Below are 17,922 nucleotides of genomic sequence, written 5' to 3' on the forward strand. Positions count from 1 at the left end.
GGAGAGGAGAGGGAGGGGAGAGAGAGAAGAGAGAGGAAGAGGGGAGAGGAGAGGGAGGAGAGAAGAGAGGAGCGATGGAGAGAGAGAGAGGAAGAGGGGAGAGGAGAGGGAGGGGAGAGGAGAGAGAGAGGGAGGGGAGAGGAGAGGAAGGGGAGAGAGAAAGAGGGAAGAGGAGAGGAAGGGGAGAGGAGAGAGAGAAGAGAGGAGCGATGGAGAGAGAGTGGAGAGGGAGAGGGGAGAGATGGAGAGCGAGAGGAGAGAGGAAGAGGGGAGGGGAGAGAGAGAGGGGAGAGATGGAGAGAGCGAGGGAAGAGAGAAGAGAGCGAGGGGAGAGAGGAGAGAGGGAGGGATACAGAAAGTGAGAGGAATGGAGAGAGAGGGAGGGATGGAGAGCGAGAGGAGGGAGGGAGGGAGAGCAGGGTAAATGATACACTCTCCACACCACCAGCGGCCTCATGTCCGCACTCACTCCTGATCGTGCTCTTCCTGTGGCTCAGGGCACTGAGGTGAAATCACGTCAAAGGGAGGCAAATAAGAAATCCACACTTCTTATTTTAAGTGCAGGACTAAGTTCTGCAGGAATGCAGCAGGTGTGACAATTTGGAGACAATCCCTTTATCCCTCCCGCTGCAAAACCCACTACGTTTTTGGCAGGTGTATGAATTTTTGAGACGGTCCCCAGCGGCGGCCCGCGGCGCCTCGTTAGCGCCCCCTCCTGCTCGATAATTCATGAGCGCTAATTACTGAATCAAGCGGCTCGGCGGGGGACAGGCGCTGCACTGTGGGGAAACACTGACATCTGGCGGCGGCCTTGTGCTACTGCACACAGCTGTTCTCCGCGCTGGCCGGTCATTTTTTATGACTTTTTCCATTGACAAAATCCGCACAGCTCCATCCAGCAGTCCCTGCTCGGTGTGCAGCGGGAGGATGAAGGGCGCTTCACAGTGAGGCGTGTCAGAGTTACGGAGCAGTTTTAGGAGGTTTAATATGTTACCAGGGCAGGAGAGGAGGGGGTTTGTGAGATCTCTGGACTGCAGCTGAGCCAGTCACTCCAAATGGAAGCTTATTCACAGCCAGACCCCTCTCTGTAACACAATCGCCCCATGGGGGCGCCACACAACCCGCCAGCCAGTCCCCGATACGAACTTACACTGTGTGCCACTAAACCCCACTATTACATCACTGTGGCCCTGTTCTGACATCACACACTCCAGACAAAGCAACCTTCCCAGCCAGAAACACGCACTGCGCTGCATCAGGACAGACGCTTTGCATCAGTTTAATATGTTAGAACAGATTAATGGCAAAACAGTGAATATAACATTCTATCACAGGATAATGACCTGGTGTAATACCTACAAGCATATATGTATTAGAGAGTTACTGGACAGAGAATTCTGCAAGAACAACACAGCTGTCTATGGAAGACAGAGAGACTGTAGATCTAGTGCTGTCAGTGGAATAACCCTACAGTGTGAGAGAGAGACTGTAGATCTAGTGCTGTCAGTGGAATAACCCTACAGTGTGAGAGAGACTGTAGATCTAGTGCTGTCAGTGGAATAACCCTACAATGTGAGAGAGAGACTGTAGATCTAGTGCTGTCAGTGGAATAACCCTACAGTGTGAGAGAGAGACTGTAGATCTAGTGCTGTCAGTGGAATAACCCTACAGTGTGAGAGAGCCTGTAGATCTAGTGCTGTCAGTGGAATAACCCTACAGTGTGAGAGAGAGCCTGTAGATCTAGTGCTGTCAGTGGAATAACCCTACAGTGTGAGAGAGAGACTGTAGATCTAGTGCTGTCAGTGGAATAACCCTACAGTGTGAGAGAGCCTGTAGATCTAGTGCTGTCAGTGGAATAACCCTACAGTGTGAGAGAGAGACTGTAGATCTAGTGCTGTCAGTGGAATAACCCCACAGTGTGAGAGAGCCTGTAGATCTAGTGCTGTCAGTGGAATAACCCTACAGTGTGAGAGAGACTGTAGATCTAGTGCTGTCAGTGGAATAACCCTACAGTGTGAGAGAGACTGTTGATCTAGTGCTGTCAGTGGAATAACCCTACAGTGTGAGAGAGCCTGTAGATCTAGTGCTGTAAGTGGACACCAGGGTCAAGCGCTTGAGGGACAGTTGGGCTGCTGACCAGGCAGAGGTGGACAGTGGGTCAGTGATGAGGATGAAGCGGCTCTCTGAAACGCTGTGATGAAGCTCTCCACGGCAGTCGCTGGGGTCTGGCCCTTGTGTGGTGAGTCACCTGTTTCCGATTCAGGCGGGCTGGTACTCTGCGGGGGATCGAGGCGAAGGCGCCCCCTCTGCGGGCCGACTGGGGGCGCGGACGTCGGGGGACGGGGGCCGGGGGGCCCGCCCTGACCCCGGTTCGCCTCCCGCGGTACCCGTGGCGCCGAGCGATGGCCTCCATCTTGGCCAGGCGGTCCGTGAGCTCCACCACGCGGCGCTGCAGCAGCGTGACCTCTCTGAACAGGTCGCTCAGACTCTCGGAGAGAGGGCGCACCCTGCAGGACACACGGGGAACTGCGCTCACTCCTGCTGCACCGGCCTGTCCAGCCTGAGTGACTCCTCACTGCTCTCATCTCCCTGGGCTACAGTGTCACACGGCTGTATTACCTGGAGTAGTCGGGCAGCACTGAATTGGGCTGTACTGGGCTACAGTGTCACAAGGCTGTATTACCTGGAGTAGTCGGGCAGCACTGAATTGGGCTGTACTGGGCTACAGTGTCACAAGGCTGTATTACCTGGAGTAGTCGGGCAGCTCTGAATTGGGCTGTACTGGGCTACAGTGTCACAAGGCTGTATTACCTGGAGTAGTCGGGCAGCACTGAATTGGGCTGTACTGGGCTACAGTGTCACACGGCTGTATTACCTGGAGTAGTCGGGCAGCACTGAATTGGGCTGTCCTGGGCTACAGTGTCACACGGCTGTATTACCTGGAGTAGTCGGGCAGCACTGAATTGGGCTGTCCTGGGCTACAGTGTCACACGGCTGTATTACCTGGAGTAGTCGGGCAGCACTGAATTGGGCTGTACTGGGCTACAGTGTCACAAGGCTGTATTACCTGGAGTAGTCGGGCAGCACTGAATTGGGCTGTACTGGGCTACAGTGTCACAAGGCTGTATTACCTGGAGTAGTCGGGCAGCACTGAATTGGGCTGGCTGTGCAGGAGGTTCTTGACTTCAGTGAAGATCCGGTTCCCCCAGTGATCCAGAAGCCGGGTTACACTGCGGACCGTGTTCACATTCACTCTGTCCGCTGACAGGGAGAGAGGGGGGTCACAACACTACAGTGATTAGCAGTAACAAAACAGAGGTAGAGTGGTAGTATAAGTATGACTAAGACACTCACCTCCTTCTCTGTAGTTCCAATACCCATAATCCAGCTCATTATCCTCTCCAGCCAATGGGGTCATGAGTGTCACGGCAACAGCTAACAGCATCACTAGAGGTGGAGACATGTTCTTGAAGCCACACCCACCAACTGTATATGAAAGAAACAGGAAAATAATGAGTGAATGACTGGACACTCCACACTCCAGTACATTAACACTGCACTGAGAGAGAGAGGGGTTCATACAGACACACTGACTGGACACTCCAGTACATGAACACTGCACTGAGAGAGAGGGGTTAATACAGACACACTGACTGGACACTCCAGTACATGAACACTGCACTGAGAGAGAGAGGGGTTAATACAGACACACTGACTGGACACTCCAGTACATGAACACTGCACTGAGAGAGAGAGGGGTTAATACAGACACACTGACTGGACACTCCAGTACATGAACACTGCACTGAGAGAGAGAGGGGTTCATACACACACACTGACTGGACACTCCAGTACATGAACACTGCACTGAGAGAGAGGGGGGTTAATACAGACACACTGACTGGACACTCCAGTACATGAACACTGCACTGAGAGAGAGAGGGGTTCATACACACACACTGACTGGACACTCCAGTACATGAACACTGCACTGAGAGAGAGGGGGGTTCATACAGACACACTGACTGGACACTCCAGTACATGAACACTGCACTGAGAGAGAGAGGGGTTCATACAGACACACTGACTGGACACTCCAGTACATGAACACTGCACTGAGAGAGAGAGGGGTTCATACAGACACACTGACTGGACACTCCAGTACATGAACACTGCACTGAGAGAGAGGGGTTAATACAGACACACTGACTGGACACTCCAGTACATTAACACTGCACTGAGAGAGAGGGGTTAATACAGACACACTGACTGGACACTCCAGTACATGAACACTGCACTGAGAGAGAGAGGGGTTCATACAGACACAGTGACTGGACACTCCAGTACATGAACACTGCACTGAGAGAGAGAGAGGGGTTCATACAGACACAGTGACTGGACACTCCAGTACATGAACACTGCACTGAGAGAGAGAGGGGTTCATACACACACACTGACTGGACACTCCAGTACATTAACACTGCACTGAGAGAGAGAGGGGTTCATACAGACACACTGACTGGACACTCCAGTACATTAACACTGCACTGAGAGAGAGAGGGGTTCATACACACACACTGACTGGACACTCCAGTACATGAACACTGCACTGAGAGAGAGAGGGGTTCATACAGACACACTGACTGGACACTCCAGTACATTAACACTGCACTGAGAGAGAGGGGTTGAAGCTCAGCCTGTGCCAGTCATATTGCTGTGTGGGAGTCTGAGCTCTGAGTTTCCACTCTGTTTTTCCAGAGTCCGGGGCCAAGAGCAGCCCAGCCAGAGGCAGACACTCACATGACACTCCCTCCGCGCCCAGGAGAGCAGCAGCCTGAACGCTCTGCTTCACAGAAATGACTGCCTCCCTGATCACCACAGTATCTGACCCCTTAACTCCCTGCTACACCGTCTCAACCAGTAGCAGCAGAGATATCAGCTGTGGAGTTCAGGAGAGACAGCAGTACTGTCCAGCACTGGTCAGTGTCTCAGTGTCCGGTGCTGGTCAGTGTTTCAGTGTCCAGCTCACAGTCTCACACAGCCAACAGCAGTAACACTGGTGCTCCTTCCCATCTCTACTAGCGCTGTGACCTCCTGCAGCTGGTATTAGTGTTACTAGTAGTACAGTTAGCATTATTAGTATTGGCGTTACTATTAGTAGTAGTTTTAGTATGATTAGAAGTAGAGTTAGTATTAGTAGTATTAGTGTTGGTAGTAGTGTTAGTGTCAGTAGGAGTAGTGCTGGTGTTAGTAGTAGTGTTAGTGTAAGTAGGAGTAGTGCTGGTGTTAGTGTCAGTAGTATTATTACGATCCAGTGCACCCTGGGGTGCAGCAGTCCAGCGCTCTGATCCCCGGACAGTAACTCAGGCCACCTGCTGCGCCTGGTTGTAAAAACACACGAGCAAACCGCCCCCCCCGGCCCGAGCTGGAACCGGACCGGACCGGACCCTCTCGGCCTCTCCCTGCTCAGGTGCGCGCGTGCCGGTCCGCTTACCTCGTGCCCCTGCGGTGTTCTGGGAGCTCGGGCTGCGTGTGGGTCAGCGCTCGAGCCGCTGGGAAGTCTCGGTCGGTCGGTCGCGCGCCCCCCCTCCCCCCTCTGCGTGCCGGAGTGTCTGCTCCGCGCGCGCTCTCTCTCCCCGGCTCCGGCTCCAGCTGCGCCAGATGTGCTCTGAGCCTCCGCCTGTTAACCCAGTCTGCACCGGGACACCCCCTCGCCCACCTGGGGGCTGCCCACGCGTGGCGAGGGGCGCGGGGCGCAGGGCGGAAACACGTGCGCACGCTGGGCTCTCGGCAGGAGGCGAGTCTGTGTCCGGTCTCTCCCACTCCGCGCTCTGTGGGAGTGTGGAGGGTGCGGCCGGAGGGTTTTTTTCCACGGATGGACGCGGTCACGCGAACGCCATGACCCGCCAGCTTCCCAGTCTGCGCTGCCTGGCCGCGGTCACCCCGCCCGGCCCCCACAGGCACGCAGGACACGGTCCACACCTGGTTCCCATCTCCCCGCAGGCCAGCGCTCTTTCCTTCCAGCTCTGCTGCAGCTGCCCTCGGCGTGACCGATACACTGACACGCACACACGCCGCGCCGCACCTGGCCCTCAGACGGCGGGACCACAGTGACACCTGGCGGCCAGAGCGCGTATCGCACAGGTGAGACGCGGGTTCTCCCGCGCTGCCGTCACGCCCTGTCTCGGGGCTGCACCGGATGAGTTGCACAGGATCGGTTCCGATCTGTTACGATTATTTCCAACTTTACGTAAAGTACGGTTATTTGGAAAATTCTTAAGACAACTTAGACAAAATCATGAGATCATAAACTACAGTGTACAGTAAGTATACTCCCGGTGTAGTCTGCCGTACAGACAGTGCCTTCAGACAGTATTCGGACCCCTACACTTTTTCCACACTTTGTTGTGTTGTAGACTTATTTCAAAATGGATCAAACTGATTCTTTTTTGCCATCAACTGCCACACAATACCCCTTAATGACAAAGGGAAAACGGGTTTTCAGGAAGGTTTTTTGCAAATGTGTTAAAATAAATAACTGAGATGTCTCATTTACATAAGTATTCAGACCCTTTACTCTGACACTCCACATTGAGCTCGGATGCATCCCGTTTCTCTCGATCATCTTTGAGATGTCTCTACAACACGACTGGCAGATTCACCTGCTCGGACAGCATTTCGAGTCGCACACCTGTCTTCATAAGGCCCCGCCGCTCAGAGTACAAGCCAGGCCGTGAAGTCCAGGAACCAGGACTGTGTCAACGCCTAGATCCGGGAGAGGGTGTCGAGAATCGGCAACGCCCTGAAAGTCCCCAGGAGCACAGTGGCCTCCATCACGGTCAGATGGAAGAAGTCCGGGACCACCAAGACTCTTCCTGGAGCTGGGGGTATCCAGGCAAGGGGGGCCTGGGTCAGGGAGGTGACCGAGACCCCAGTGGCCACACTAACAGGGCGGAGGTCCAGTGTAAAGGTGGGAGAACCTGCTGGAAGGACACCCATCCCGCAGCGCTCTGTGGGGGACTGGCTGGTCAGGAGCCGCTCCTGAGTGGAAGGGATCCGACAGCCCACCTGGAGCTGGCCGGACGGCACTTCAAGGACTCCGAGAGCAGCAGGAGCAAGATTCCCTAGTCTGACGAGACACATTGAACTCTTCGGCCCGACTGAGGGGGAGGCTGAACGGAGCCGAACACGGGAGGTCCCGGGCGGCACCTGGTCCGGAGCGCACAGCCCTGGGCCGGGGCGACGACTCACCTGGCCGGGAGACGAGGCTGGAGTGGCTTCGGAACAAGTCCCGGAACGTCCTCGAGGGGCCGGCGGCTCCCGACAGCGCTGGAGTGGATCTGCAGGGACGAGTGGGAGAAACTGGCCACATCCCAGAGTGCACAGCAAACCCGAGCACCTGATACGCAGCCCTGAGCGCTGCCAAGGGTGGTCCTACAGCGCACTGGATAAAGGGTCTGAGCACTTCTGTAAACGGGAGATTTCACTTTTTTACGTGTGATAATTAGCAGAAATTCCTGAAAACATGTGTTCTTTGTCATTAGGGGGTATTGTGTGGCGATTGACGTAAAAAAAGAATCAATTCGATCCATTTTGAAACAAGTCTACAACACAACAGAGTGTGGAAAAAGTGGAGGGGTCTGAATACTGTCTGAAGGCATTGTATGTTCCAGGTGTGCAGTGTGTACAGTATATATATAGTGTAGTTTATATACTCGAGGTGTGCAGTGTGTATACATACATACACACCAACTACAAGACCAGTTAAGTCTTGTGTCCAGTCCAGAGTCCTGAGTGCTGCTACTGAACAGGCTTCAGTCGGGATCCCAGAAACGAGCCCTGCATTCATCCGGCATTCCTGACTCTAGGAGTGGGCCTGGTGCCATCTGGTGGCTGTGCTGGGGACTGCGGCCCTACACCAGGGGAGTGTTGGGGCCTCATGACTCGCCAGAACGGAGCGACCCGCTGTAACCGAACCGGAGGCGCTGGCAATCTGTGCACAGTGAGCCACAGCAGAACTACAGGGACCACAAGGGCTCTGTCCTTCTGGACCTGCTCTCATGCAGAGTGTTCCCCATTCCTACACGTTCTTACAGCAAGCGACACAGCACATCTCGGGGAACAGCAGACCAGCGGTCAGGCACCAGGGTCAGCACCCCGGGATCGTTAGTGACCAGGTGACCATTATAACACCAGTTACACAGTGTAGCCCAATACCCACACAGTCACTCCATAAGTGACATAATTAAGGACCCTTTTCTCACAGCTTCAGGACGGACACCACACTCCTGGTCAGGGCTTTATTAAAACAGGAAGAAAAATGAACAATAAAAAAAAATATAGAAATATTGAACTCGGAAAGTACACAGCATTTCATCTCGTGGGGGGCGTTGTGACTCCCATCACGCCCCTCTCCAGCTCTCAGCACGCAGTGCAGTCTGGTTACCAGACAGCGAAGAAGTTCAGCATCCCTGATCGTGTTCAAGATGAGAACTTTTGTCCAATTAAGAAAAAAAACTTTCCATGAAACAGTAACGCTTTACAGTAAGTGACTGTTCTTGCCCGGCTCGTGGGGAGCAGCTCGTGAACGACAGCCGCACCAGTGAAGCAGGAGTGTGCGCAGTACTGCTGCAGGCCTGCAGGAGGCAGTATGGTCAGCCTCAAGCCTGCGCCTCTCCAGGAACCTCCTGGACAGGGCCTGGGCTTCTCTCCTGCAGCAGAGTCCGAGATCCCACTGCAGAGACACTGACCTCCTGGAGTGTCCACACGCACGCACACACGCACAGGCCTCAGGAGTGTCCACAGACACGCGAGCACGCACGCACACACAGGCCTCAGGAGTGTCCACAGACACGCGAGAACGCACGCACGCACCCACAGGCCTCAGGAGTGTCCACAGACACACCAGCACGCACGCACGCACGGGCCTGAGGTCAGGCTGTTTGCACGAGCACACTCCTGCACAGCGTGGAGCCGCACAAGTTTGCAGAGTGGAGCCGAGCTGTCACCAGAATGCAAACTCCTCATCACAACGGACAGAGGGGGGGGCCGAACGCCCCTCGTCGAACCCTGAACACTCACTACCGCCTCAGGGAGCGCCGGACCGCAGCGCGGCGCCGCTCCCGACACGAGCAGGGGCTGCTGGTCCAAGGCGCCCCGGCCCGGCCCGGCCCGGCCCTAGCTGCTGCTGGCGGCGGCGATGACGTCGGTGGACTGCGGGTCGCAGAAGGGCCCGAAGCGGCCGTACACGTCCCGCGCGCGCACGGCGAAGTAGTACTTGGAGCCGGACACGAACTGCGTGAGCGTGCAGGCCATGGGCAGAGGCAGCGCCTTGACCTCGCCGATCTTCTTCCACTGCGAGGGCGGCGCGGCGGGCGCGGGCTCCTCGTGGTACGCGTACAGGTGGTAGCTGTCCACCGCGGCGCAGCTGCGGTCCACCTCCGTCACCGACCAGGACAGCACGATGCCGTTCTGGCTCTGCACTCGCGCCAGCTTCAGCTGCGGCTTCTGGGGGGGCGAGGTGCTGGCCGCCTCGGGGGGCAGGCGGCCGGGGGGCGGCGGCGGCGAGGGCAGGGGCGCGGGGTGCACGGGGAGCGGAGGGGGCGGGCAGGAGGAGGGGGGGGCTGCGGCCGGGCGGGTGGACGAGGGGTCCTGTGGGAAGAAGAGCAGAAAACGGGGTCACACAGCCAGATCTAGTCAGCATGTTCACAGTAGACAACTGCTGCTCGTACGCAGGGGAGCGAAAATCAGACTCCCAGTGCACAGCAGTCTGATCCACTCCAGGGTTTACAGTGCTGTCAGTCAGACTCCCAGTGTGCAGCAGTCTGATCCACTCCAGGGTTTACAGTGCTGTCAGTCAGACTCCCAGTGCGCAGCAGTCTGATCCACTCCAGGTGTGACAGTGCTGTCAGTCAGACTCCCAGTGCGCAGCAGTCTGATCCACTCCAGGTGTGACAGTGCTGTCAGTCAGACTCCCAGTGCGCAGCAGTCTGATCCACTCCAGGGTTTACAGTGCTGTCAGTCAGACTCCCAGTGCGCAGCAGTCTGATCCACTCCAGGGTTTACAGTGCTGTCAGTCAGACTCCCAGTGCGCAGCAGTCTGATCCACTCCAGGGTTTACAGTGCTGTCAGTCAGACTCCCAGTGGGCAGCAGTCTGATCCACTCCAGGTGTGACAGTGTTGTCAGTCAGACTCCCAGTGCGCAGCAGTCTGATCCACTCCAGGGTTTACAGTGCTGTCAGTCAGACTCCCAGTGGGCAGCAGTCTGATCCACTCCAGGTGTGACAGTGCTGTCAGTCAGACTCCCAGTGCGCAGCAGCCTGATCCACTCCAGGGTTTACAGTGCTGTCAGTCAGACTCCCAGTGTGCAGCAGTCTGATCCACTCCAGGGTTTACAGTGCTGTCAGTCAGACTCCCAGTGTGCAGCAGTCTGATCCACTCCAGGTGTGACAGTGCTGTCAGTCAGACTCCCAGTGTGCAGCAGTCTGATCCACTCCAGGGTTTACAGTGCTGTCAGTCAGACTCCCAGTGTGCAGCAGTCTGATCCACTCCAGGGTTTACAGTGCTGTCAGTCAGACTCCCAGTGCGCAGCAGTCTGATCCACTCCAGGTGTGACAGTGCTGTCAGTCAGACTCCCAGTGCGCAGCAGTCTGATCCACTCCAGGTGTGACAGTGCTGTCAGTCAGACTCCCAGTGCACAGCAGTCTGATCCACTCCAGGGTTTACAGTGCTGTCAGTCAGACTCCCAGTGCGCAGCAGTCTGATCCACTCCAGGTGTGACAGTACTGTCAGTCAGACTCCCAGTTTGCAGCAGTCTGATCCACTCCAGGGTTTACACCAACTGGAGGTTCTTGTACAGAAGAGTCCGATTTCAAGTCAACTAAGTGAAGGGCGATTCCATGTAAAACCACACACCATGTCTCCACCACCTCAGACTGCTCTGATAGTTTGCATCGTTAGAAATAAGATACACATCCCTGTACTGTTACGTAGGTTGCTGTAAATGTCTGAAAGCTTGACCATTGATTTGGATTCCTCGTGTCCTAATCTTTTTCAGAGAGTAGTTCAACAAAATGTGGATATTGGAAACTATTTTGATGCATATTTTGCAAACCCAAACTGACCAAAGTGTCCATTCTGGGTGCTGTCAATGTCAGCTTCATGTCTCACAGACCAAACTATATTGTAACAAAAGAACGTTACAGGGATGGTTACCTTAACTCGAGACAATCATTTCAGAGCAATCTGAGACGGTGGGCCCGTCTAAATCCTAGCTTTGGGCATGATGGCAGGAAGACGCAGCATCAGGATTAAACACCACTGCTCGAGGTCACGGTGGCGGCGAGGTTACTGGAAACAGCCAGAGCTCTGCTGTTCAATCAAAGCGATCAGTCATACAGGACCCCTTGGAGGAGGTGCTCTCCCCCTGACCTGTTCACACCTCCAGACACAGAGCACTGCTGGTCTCCAGACCCCTGGTGAGAGTCAGGGTTAGGACTGGTGTGCTGCTCCTTACCTGCGAGGGCCGATGGTGGACAGTCAGCTGAGGTCCACTGACGGCGTACTGCGTCCCAGACCTGACAGGCATACCTGGGGACACACACAGACCTTAGACACAGCTCAGCAGGAATAACGAACTCAACAGCTCAAAACGGACAACAGACGCTGAAATTCAATGCAGTGTTAACATACTGTAGTGTGCAGTCAGTGTCTATTTTAACCCCCTTCTCTCTCAGTGCAGTGTCAGAGTACAGGAGGAGTGTGTGTATTAACCCCTCTCTCTCTCAGTGCAGTGTCAGTGTACAGTAGTGTACAGGATGAGTGTGTGTATTAACCCCTCTCTCTCAGTGCAGTGTCAGTGTACAGTAGTGCGCAGTGTGTATTAACCCCTCGCTCTCTGCAGGAGGAGTGTGTGTATTAACCCCTCGCTCTCTGCAGGAGGAGAGTGTGTATTAACCCCTCTCTCTCTCTCAGTGCAGTGTCAGTGTACAGTAGTGTGCAGGAGGGGTGTGTGTATTAACCCCTCTCTCTCTCAGTGCAGTGTCAGTGTACAGTAGTGTGCAGGAGGAGTGTGTGTATTAACCCCTCTCTCTCTCAGTGCAGTGTCAGTGTACAGTAGTGTGCAGGAGGAGTGTGTGTATTAACCCCTCTCTCTCAGTGTCAGTGTACAGTCTATGTAGTCACTACCCCAGTACCTGTGGTCTGGGGGCTGGCCTGCCTGTTGCTGCCTGTGATGCCCTGGCTCTGTGTGGACCCTGCTAGGCTGCGGGGGGCCCCTGTGTTCATGGGGACAGAGGTGTAGACAATCTGGGAGGGGAAGGATGTTGCGCGGGGGGCCAGCGGGCGGCAGGAGATGGGGTTCTGAGGCCGCTGGAGGACATTGACTGTGGTTTGAGCTGGAAAGAGAGAGAGGGGTTAATAATAGAGAAACTGTTTACACTAAACACACTGACTGGACACTCCAGTACATTAACACTGCACTGAGAGAGAGAGGGGTTCATACAGACACACTGACTGGACACTCCAGTACATGAACACTGCACTGAGAGAGAGAGGGGTTCATACAGACACACTGACTGGACACTCCAGTACATGAACCTGCACTGAGAGAGAGAGGGGTTCATACAGACACACTGACTGGACACTCCAGTACATGAACACTGCACTGAGAGAGAGAGGGGTTCATACAGACACAGTGACTGGACACTCCAGTACATTAACACTGCACTGAGAGAGAGAGGGGTTCATACAGACACACTGACTGGACACTCCAGTACATGAACACTGCACTGAGAGAGAGAGGGGTTCATACAGACACACTGACTGGACACTCCAGTACATGAACACTGCACTGAGAGAGAGAGGGGTTCATACACACACACTGACTGGACACTCCAGTACATGAACACTGCACTGAGAGAGAGAGGGGTTCATACAGACACAGTGACTGGACACTCCAGTACATTAACACTGCACTGAGAGAGAGAGGGGTTCATACAGACACACTGACTGGACACTCCAGTACATTAACACTGCACTGAGAGAGAGGGGTTCATACAGACACACTGACTGGACACTCCAGCACATGAACGGGCCCCTCAGACAGCCCCCTGTCCTCACTCACTCGTTGGCAGGACGTGCATGGTCGTGGTGCCCGCCTGTGTCTGGGGGGTGGCGGTGGGTGCAGGTGCCACAGGAGCTGGCGGGGGGGGTGCTCGCTGCCCCAGGGGCTGCTGCGAGGAGGAGGAGGAGGTGGAAGTGGAAGATGGGGACTGCGCTTGCACAGGTGCCTTCTTCACTCCTGTCACTGGAGACAGACACACCTGTCAGTAGCTGACCGAGGCTCCCGTTGCTGTTCAACGGCGGAGCACAGCCCTGCCCACAGTGCCCACTCAGACTCGGGGCGACCCGGGGCGCCCACACCCACTGCAGAGGAGCCCCTCGCAGCAGCACCCCAGCGCCTCAGCCCTGCACCAGCCGTCCTCCTCCTCCTGCTCCCCAGGGGTGCCCCGAGCCGGAGGGAACCGCGTGTGGGCGCACTCACCCTGAACGTCGTCGTCGTCCTCGGTCAGGTCAATGACTGCTCCCGAGCTGGAGGGCCGGCCCGCCTGCAACACAGCGGGACACCGTCACAGCGGGGCGCGACGAGCACCCCACTTCTGCAACAGCACGCTGACTAACAGCCTTGTCCCATACAGCGCCTTTCCCAGGGGCTTGCCGAGCGCGAGAGAGCAGTCCGAGGCCCACACGTACGAAGGGCAGAGCACCCCAGTGAAAGCCCGGCGAAGCACTCAGGCGCTCGGGGAAGGTGACTTGAGGTCACCCTGAGGACAGACCCCCGAGAATCTGCAGGACACTGAACTCAACCCCGGACAGACCCTCTTACCTGAGGCAGGGCCCTGGTGGTGGAGTCAGGCGCGCGGTTCGTGGCCTGGGTGTCTGGGAGGGGAGAGGAGAGAGAGAGGGGTGAGCCGAGAGCAGAGAGGGGCCCTGCCTGGTGCAGCTGGCTGAACCCATCTCGGATCGCGCCTCTACAGCGCCAGCTAACGAGCGGCCCAGTACGAGCCCGTCTGAAGGAGAAGGCTGTCACGATGGGCAGCGGCCCAGGGGAGGCGACTCCCCGATATTCCCAGTCTGGGGCGCAGAAGGAGGAGCCCCGTCGCTCCGGGGCGCAGCTGGGTTCGGGGCACAGGCAGACGAGCGAAGGCTGTGGGGGGGAGAGGGCCGGGTTAGGAGGGTTCTCACCTGGTCTGGCCGTGGCCCCGGGCCCGCCCCCTGGCGCCCGGGCGGAAGGCGTCGACGAGGTCACCCCGACGACGGTCACCGTGCCGCCGCCGTCCGGCCCCGGGGCCAGCGAGGGCAGGGCGGCGCGCGAGGCGGGGGCCGACGACGCCCCCACCACGCCGGCGCTCCCGTACAGCGCGGCCCGGGCTATCGCCATCTGGGGGGCCAGGGGGGACCCCGACTTCTGCAGGCCGGAGGCGGCGGCGGCGGCGGCGACAGGGGCCGCGGCCGACTTGGCGGGGGTGGTCTTGGCGTGGGGGGCGCCGCCTGCCAGCGCGACCGGGGCGGCCGACACGGGGATCAGCTCGATGCCCGGGGCGGGGCTGCTCACCAGCGCCCCCTGCGGGGCGGCGGCGACACTCAGTGGGAGCTGGATGAGAAGCGGCTGGATCGAGATGGGCTGGGGAGCAGCGCCGGGGGTCGAGCTGGACGCCACCGAGGTCGTGACCCCGGCCGTCAGGGGCGCGGCCTTCAGGGTGAGGCCCCCCGGCTGGCCGAGCGGCGCGGGGGCGGAGACCGAGGTGGAGGTGGGCCCCGTGCTCGCTGCGGTGCTGATGATGGACAGCACGGGGGTCACCACGGTGTTGACCACAGAGGCGGCGGCGGGCTGGGCGACGGCTTTGATCTGCACTGGCTGAGGAGCGCCGCCTGCTGGGGGGAGAGGGAGCGGAGTCAGGGGGGCAGAGGGGAGACAGCTGGGAGCCTGGGGTGCAGAGAAGGGGGGCGACGGGACCGACCTGCTGGCGGGACTGGCGTCTGGCCGGGCGGCTCGGCCCGGCGGGAGTCCAGCATCGTCCTCACTGTGGTGCTGCTCCTGCTGGCCGAGAGGAGGACAGCGATGAGACGGAGGCACGCAGGGCAGCCACAGCTGAAGGCTGACTGTGTGCTCTGGCCACTAACGGCTCAGGGCGCGCCGGCGGGGATGTGCTTACCGGTACGCAGCTGACGGGGCAGCAGATGGAGTGCCTGCGCTGGCCGCCTGAGAGAGCCGAGAGAGAGAAACACGTCAGATCGCTCCGCTGGGACAGCAGTCAGAAGCTCTGGGCTCCCCGGGACAAACTGGACGTTTCAGAAGGTGCCAACCTCCACACGGCACAGAGTGAAGCCCAGCACCTTTCTGCAACTGACGACGCACAGCTGGTATTCGCTTTGTCAGACGGCGTGACCCCCCTGACCCCTCCCCTGTCCCCCCTCACCTCCTGAGTCTTCCTGGCGTCCTCGCGGGCCTGGTTGGCAGCGCCCCACTTCTTGGCCAGCCGCGCGTACTTGGCCTGGCGAGAGACAGCGGGAGAGACGGCTCAGGGCTCTCTTACTGAGCCGCTCCCTCAGCCTGCTGCACAGGCCCGACTGCAGTGTGTGTGCAGTGTGCTCAGGGGCAGTACCTGCAGTGTGTGTTCAGTGTGCTCAGGCTCGGTGCCAGCAGTGTGCTCAGGGGCAGTACCTGCAGTGTGTGTGCGCAGTGTGCTCAGGTGCAGTACCTGCAGTGTGTGTTCAGTGTGCTCAGGCTCGGTGCCTGCAGTGTGTGTGCAGTGTGCTCAGCCCCACTGACTGAGTGTGTGTGTGCAGTGTGCTCAGGTACAGTACCTGCAGTGTGTGTACAGTGTGCTCAGGCCCGGTGCCCGCAGTGTGTGTGCAGTGTGCTCAGGTGCAGTACCTGCAGTGTGTGTGCAGTGTGCTCAGTACCTGCAGTGTGTTCAGGGACTGTTCGTGTCTCTTGCTGCAGTCCATCTTCTCCACTCGGTCCCTCAGCTGCTCCAGGCTCTGCTCAAACATGCTCCACTGCACCAGCTTCAGCTGCTCCGCGATGATGCGCTGAACCGCCTGGACACATAGACGGACACTTCAGAGCACTGACCTCGGCCTCACGCCCCCTGACCCCTGACCCCAGTCTCCCTCGCTCCCCTGCTGACCTGCACGCTGCTCTCACCCTGACCCCTGACCCCAGTCTCCCTCGCTCCCCTGCTCGCTGCTCTCACCCTGACCCCTGACCCCTGACCGCTGTCGTTCCCCCGAGCTGCACTGACCTTCTCCAGCTTGGCGGACAGCGCGTCCCTGGCGCTGATCTTCACCTCCAGCTGGGCCTCGTACTCCTCCTCCTGCAGCAGGCGCGGCCTCTTGGGGGGCTCCTTCCCCCGGCCGGCCGGCGCCCCGCCCTCGGCGCCCCCGTCGCCGGACAGCTGCCGTTTCCGCTGGGAGGCCGGCTCTGTGGGGCACACGAGGGAGCCGTCACCCCAGAGCGGCCGGGGGCCGGGGGCCGGGGGCCGGGGGCCGGGGGCCGCGCGCACGCTCGCCGCTTACCTGCGTCCTCGGGGGGCGAGGGGCGGGGCGCGGGGCTGCCGGCGGGGTCCGGCTCCGTGTCCATGGGCTGCTCGCCCGGCTCGGCCCGCCCGCCCTCCTCCTCCTCTCCGGCCTGCTTTCCCGGCGCCGCCGCCTCCCTGTCCGCCGGGCCCTCCTCCTCCTCGCTGAGCACGAGGAAGCCCTCGCTGGGCTCGGGGTCGGACACGGGCAGGGGCGAGGGCGCGCCGTCGCTGGGGGGCGGCGAGGAGGAGGAGGAGGAGGGCAGGAGAGGGGGGGTGGGGCTGGACAGGTGGGCGGGCGCCAGCTTCTCCAGGATGGGCACGATGCCGCTGCTGTCCGGCTGCGCCGCGCCCGGCTCGGGGGACCGCGGCTCCTTCGCCTTGCTGCCAGCGGCCGGCGGCGACGGCCGATCGCCGGAGCCCGCGGGCTCAGTGTCCATGGCGACGGGCCCCTCGGCCCCCACTCCGTCCTCGCCCGGCGCCGCTGCACCAGGGGAGGTGCTCCCAGGGGAATTCTGGGATCGCCGCGAGGGCAAGGACACGGAGCCTTCCGAGTCCGGCTTCAAAGAGCCCACCTGGAGACGACACAGGAGGGAACAGCTCAACTCTCTCTCTGAGCCTCACCTGTGCAGGGCTCTCTCTCTGAGCCTCACCTGTGCAGGGCTCTCTCTCTCTCTCTGAGCCTCACCTGTGCAGGGCTCTCTCTCTCTCTCTGAGCCTCACCTGTGCAGGGCTCTCTCTCTCTCTCTGAGCCTCACCTGTGCAGGGCTCTCTCTCTCTGAGCCTCACCTGTGCAGGGCTCTCTCTCTCTCTGAGCCTCACCTGTGCAGGGCTCTCTCTCTCTCTGAGCCTCACCTGTGCAGGGCTCTCTCTCTCTCTCTGAGCCTCACCTGTGCAGGGCTCTCTCTCTCTGAGCCTCACCTGTGCAGGGCTCTCTCTCTCTCTCTGAGCCTCACCTGTGCAGGACTCTCTCTCTCTGAGCCTCACCTGTGCAGGGCTCTCTCTCTCTCTCTGAGCCTCACCTGTGCAGGACTCTCTCTCTCTCTCTGAGCCTCACCTGTGCAGGACTCTCTCTCTCTCTCTGAGCCTCACCTGTGCAGGACTCTCTCTCTCTCTCTGAGCCTCACCTGTGCAGGACTCTCTCTCTCTCTCTGAGCCTCACCTGTGCAGGGCTCTCTCTCTCTCTCTGAGCCTCACCTGTGCAGGGCTCTCTCTCTCTCTCTGAGCCTCACCTGTGCAGGGCTCTCTCTCTCTCTCTGAGCCTCACCTGTGCAGGGCTCTCTCTCTCTCTCTGAGCCTCACCTGTGCAGGGCTCTCTCTCTCTCTCTGAGCCTCACCTGTG

General features: G+C 58.6%; 2 protein-coding genes across 11 annotated transcripts in view; both read right to left on the reverse strand.

The window, feature by feature from the left end:
* Positions 1-1,263: 1,263 nt before the first annotated feature.
* LOC102690692 (uncharacterized) lies at positions 1,264-7,513 on the reverse strand. 2 transcript variants are annotated; one of them, XM_015359697.2, is made up of 4 exons: positions 7,252-7,513; positions 3,355-3,486; positions 3,132-3,261; positions 1,264-2,507 (listed from the first exon to the last, which is right to left on the reverse strand). In XM_015359697.2, exons 1-4 carry the CDS (start codon positions 7,370-7,372, stop codon positions 2,159-2,161), a joined length of 732 nt encoding a protein of 243 aa, XP_015215183.1. In that variant the 5' UTR covers positions 7,373-7,513; the 3' UTR covers positions 1,264-2,158. The 2 variants fall into 2 exon arrangements, with proteins under 2 accessions (XP_015215183.1, XP_015215184.1); XM_015359698.2 differs by lacking the exon at positions 7,252-7,513 and adding an exon at positions 5,495-6,259.
* A 773-nt stretch (positions 7,514-8,286) lies between these two features.
* The window catches only part of atf7ip (activating transcription factor 7 interacting protein), a 31,661-nt gene continuing 22,025 nt past the window's right edge, over positions 8,287-17,922 (reverse strand). For 4 of the 9 annotated variants that reach the window (XM_069197099.1, XM_069197097.1, XM_069197098.1 and 1 more), the window contains exons 3-15: positions 16,582-17,155; positions 16,308-16,486; positions 15,967-16,104; positions 15,480-15,554; positions 15,216-15,262; positions 15,021-15,100; positions 14,245-14,934; positions 13,886-13,938; positions 13,544-13,607; positions 13,124-13,306; positions 12,195-12,395; positions 11,516-11,589; positions 8,287-9,651 (exon numbers count right to left, since the gene is read on the reverse strand). In XM_069197099.1, the coding sequence (XP_069053200.1) occupies positions 9,178-9,651; positions 11,516-11,589; positions 12,195-12,395; positions 13,124-13,306; positions 13,544-13,607; positions 13,886-13,938; positions 14,245-14,934; positions 15,021-15,100; positions 15,216-15,262; positions 15,480-15,554; positions 15,967-16,104; positions 16,308-16,486; positions 16,582-17,155 (2,832 nt within the window). In that variant the 3' untranslated portion in view covers positions 8,287-9,177. The remainder of the gene's footprint in view (positions 9,652-11,515; positions 11,590-12,194; positions 12,396-13,123; positions 13,307-13,543; positions 13,608-13,885; positions 13,939-14,244; positions 14,935-15,020; positions 15,101-15,215; positions 15,263-15,479; positions 15,555-15,966; positions 16,105-16,307; positions 16,487-16,581; positions 17,156-17,922) is intronic. The other 5 variants (XM_069197104.1, XM_069197103.1, XM_069197102.1 and 2 more) reach the window with 5 other exon arrangements.

Source organism: Lepisosteus oculatus, chromosome 12 (genome assembly GCF_040954835.1).
Source record: "Lepisosteus oculatus isolate fLepOcu1 chromosome 12, fLepOcu1.hap2, whole genome shotgun sequence".
Classification (NCBI taxonomy): domain Eukaryota; kingdom Metazoa; phylum Chordata; class Actinopteri; order Semionotiformes; family Lepisosteidae; genus Lepisosteus; species Lepisosteus oculatus.

Coding starts and splice junctions, on each gene's coding strand:
- LOC102690692 (XM_015359697.2), bottom strand. CDS start 7,372: ATGTGGCCAGTTTCTCCCACTCGTCCCTGCAGATCCACTCCAGCGCTG. Junction 3,487..7,251: donor CAGCCTCGTCTCCCGGCCAG/GTGAGTCGTCGC, acceptor TTTCATATACAG/TTGGTGGGTGTGGCTTCAAG. Junction 2,508..3,131: donor GTGCTGCCCGACTACTCCAG/GTAATACAGCCT, acceptor TGTGTCCTGCAG/GGTGCGCCCTCTCTCCGAGA.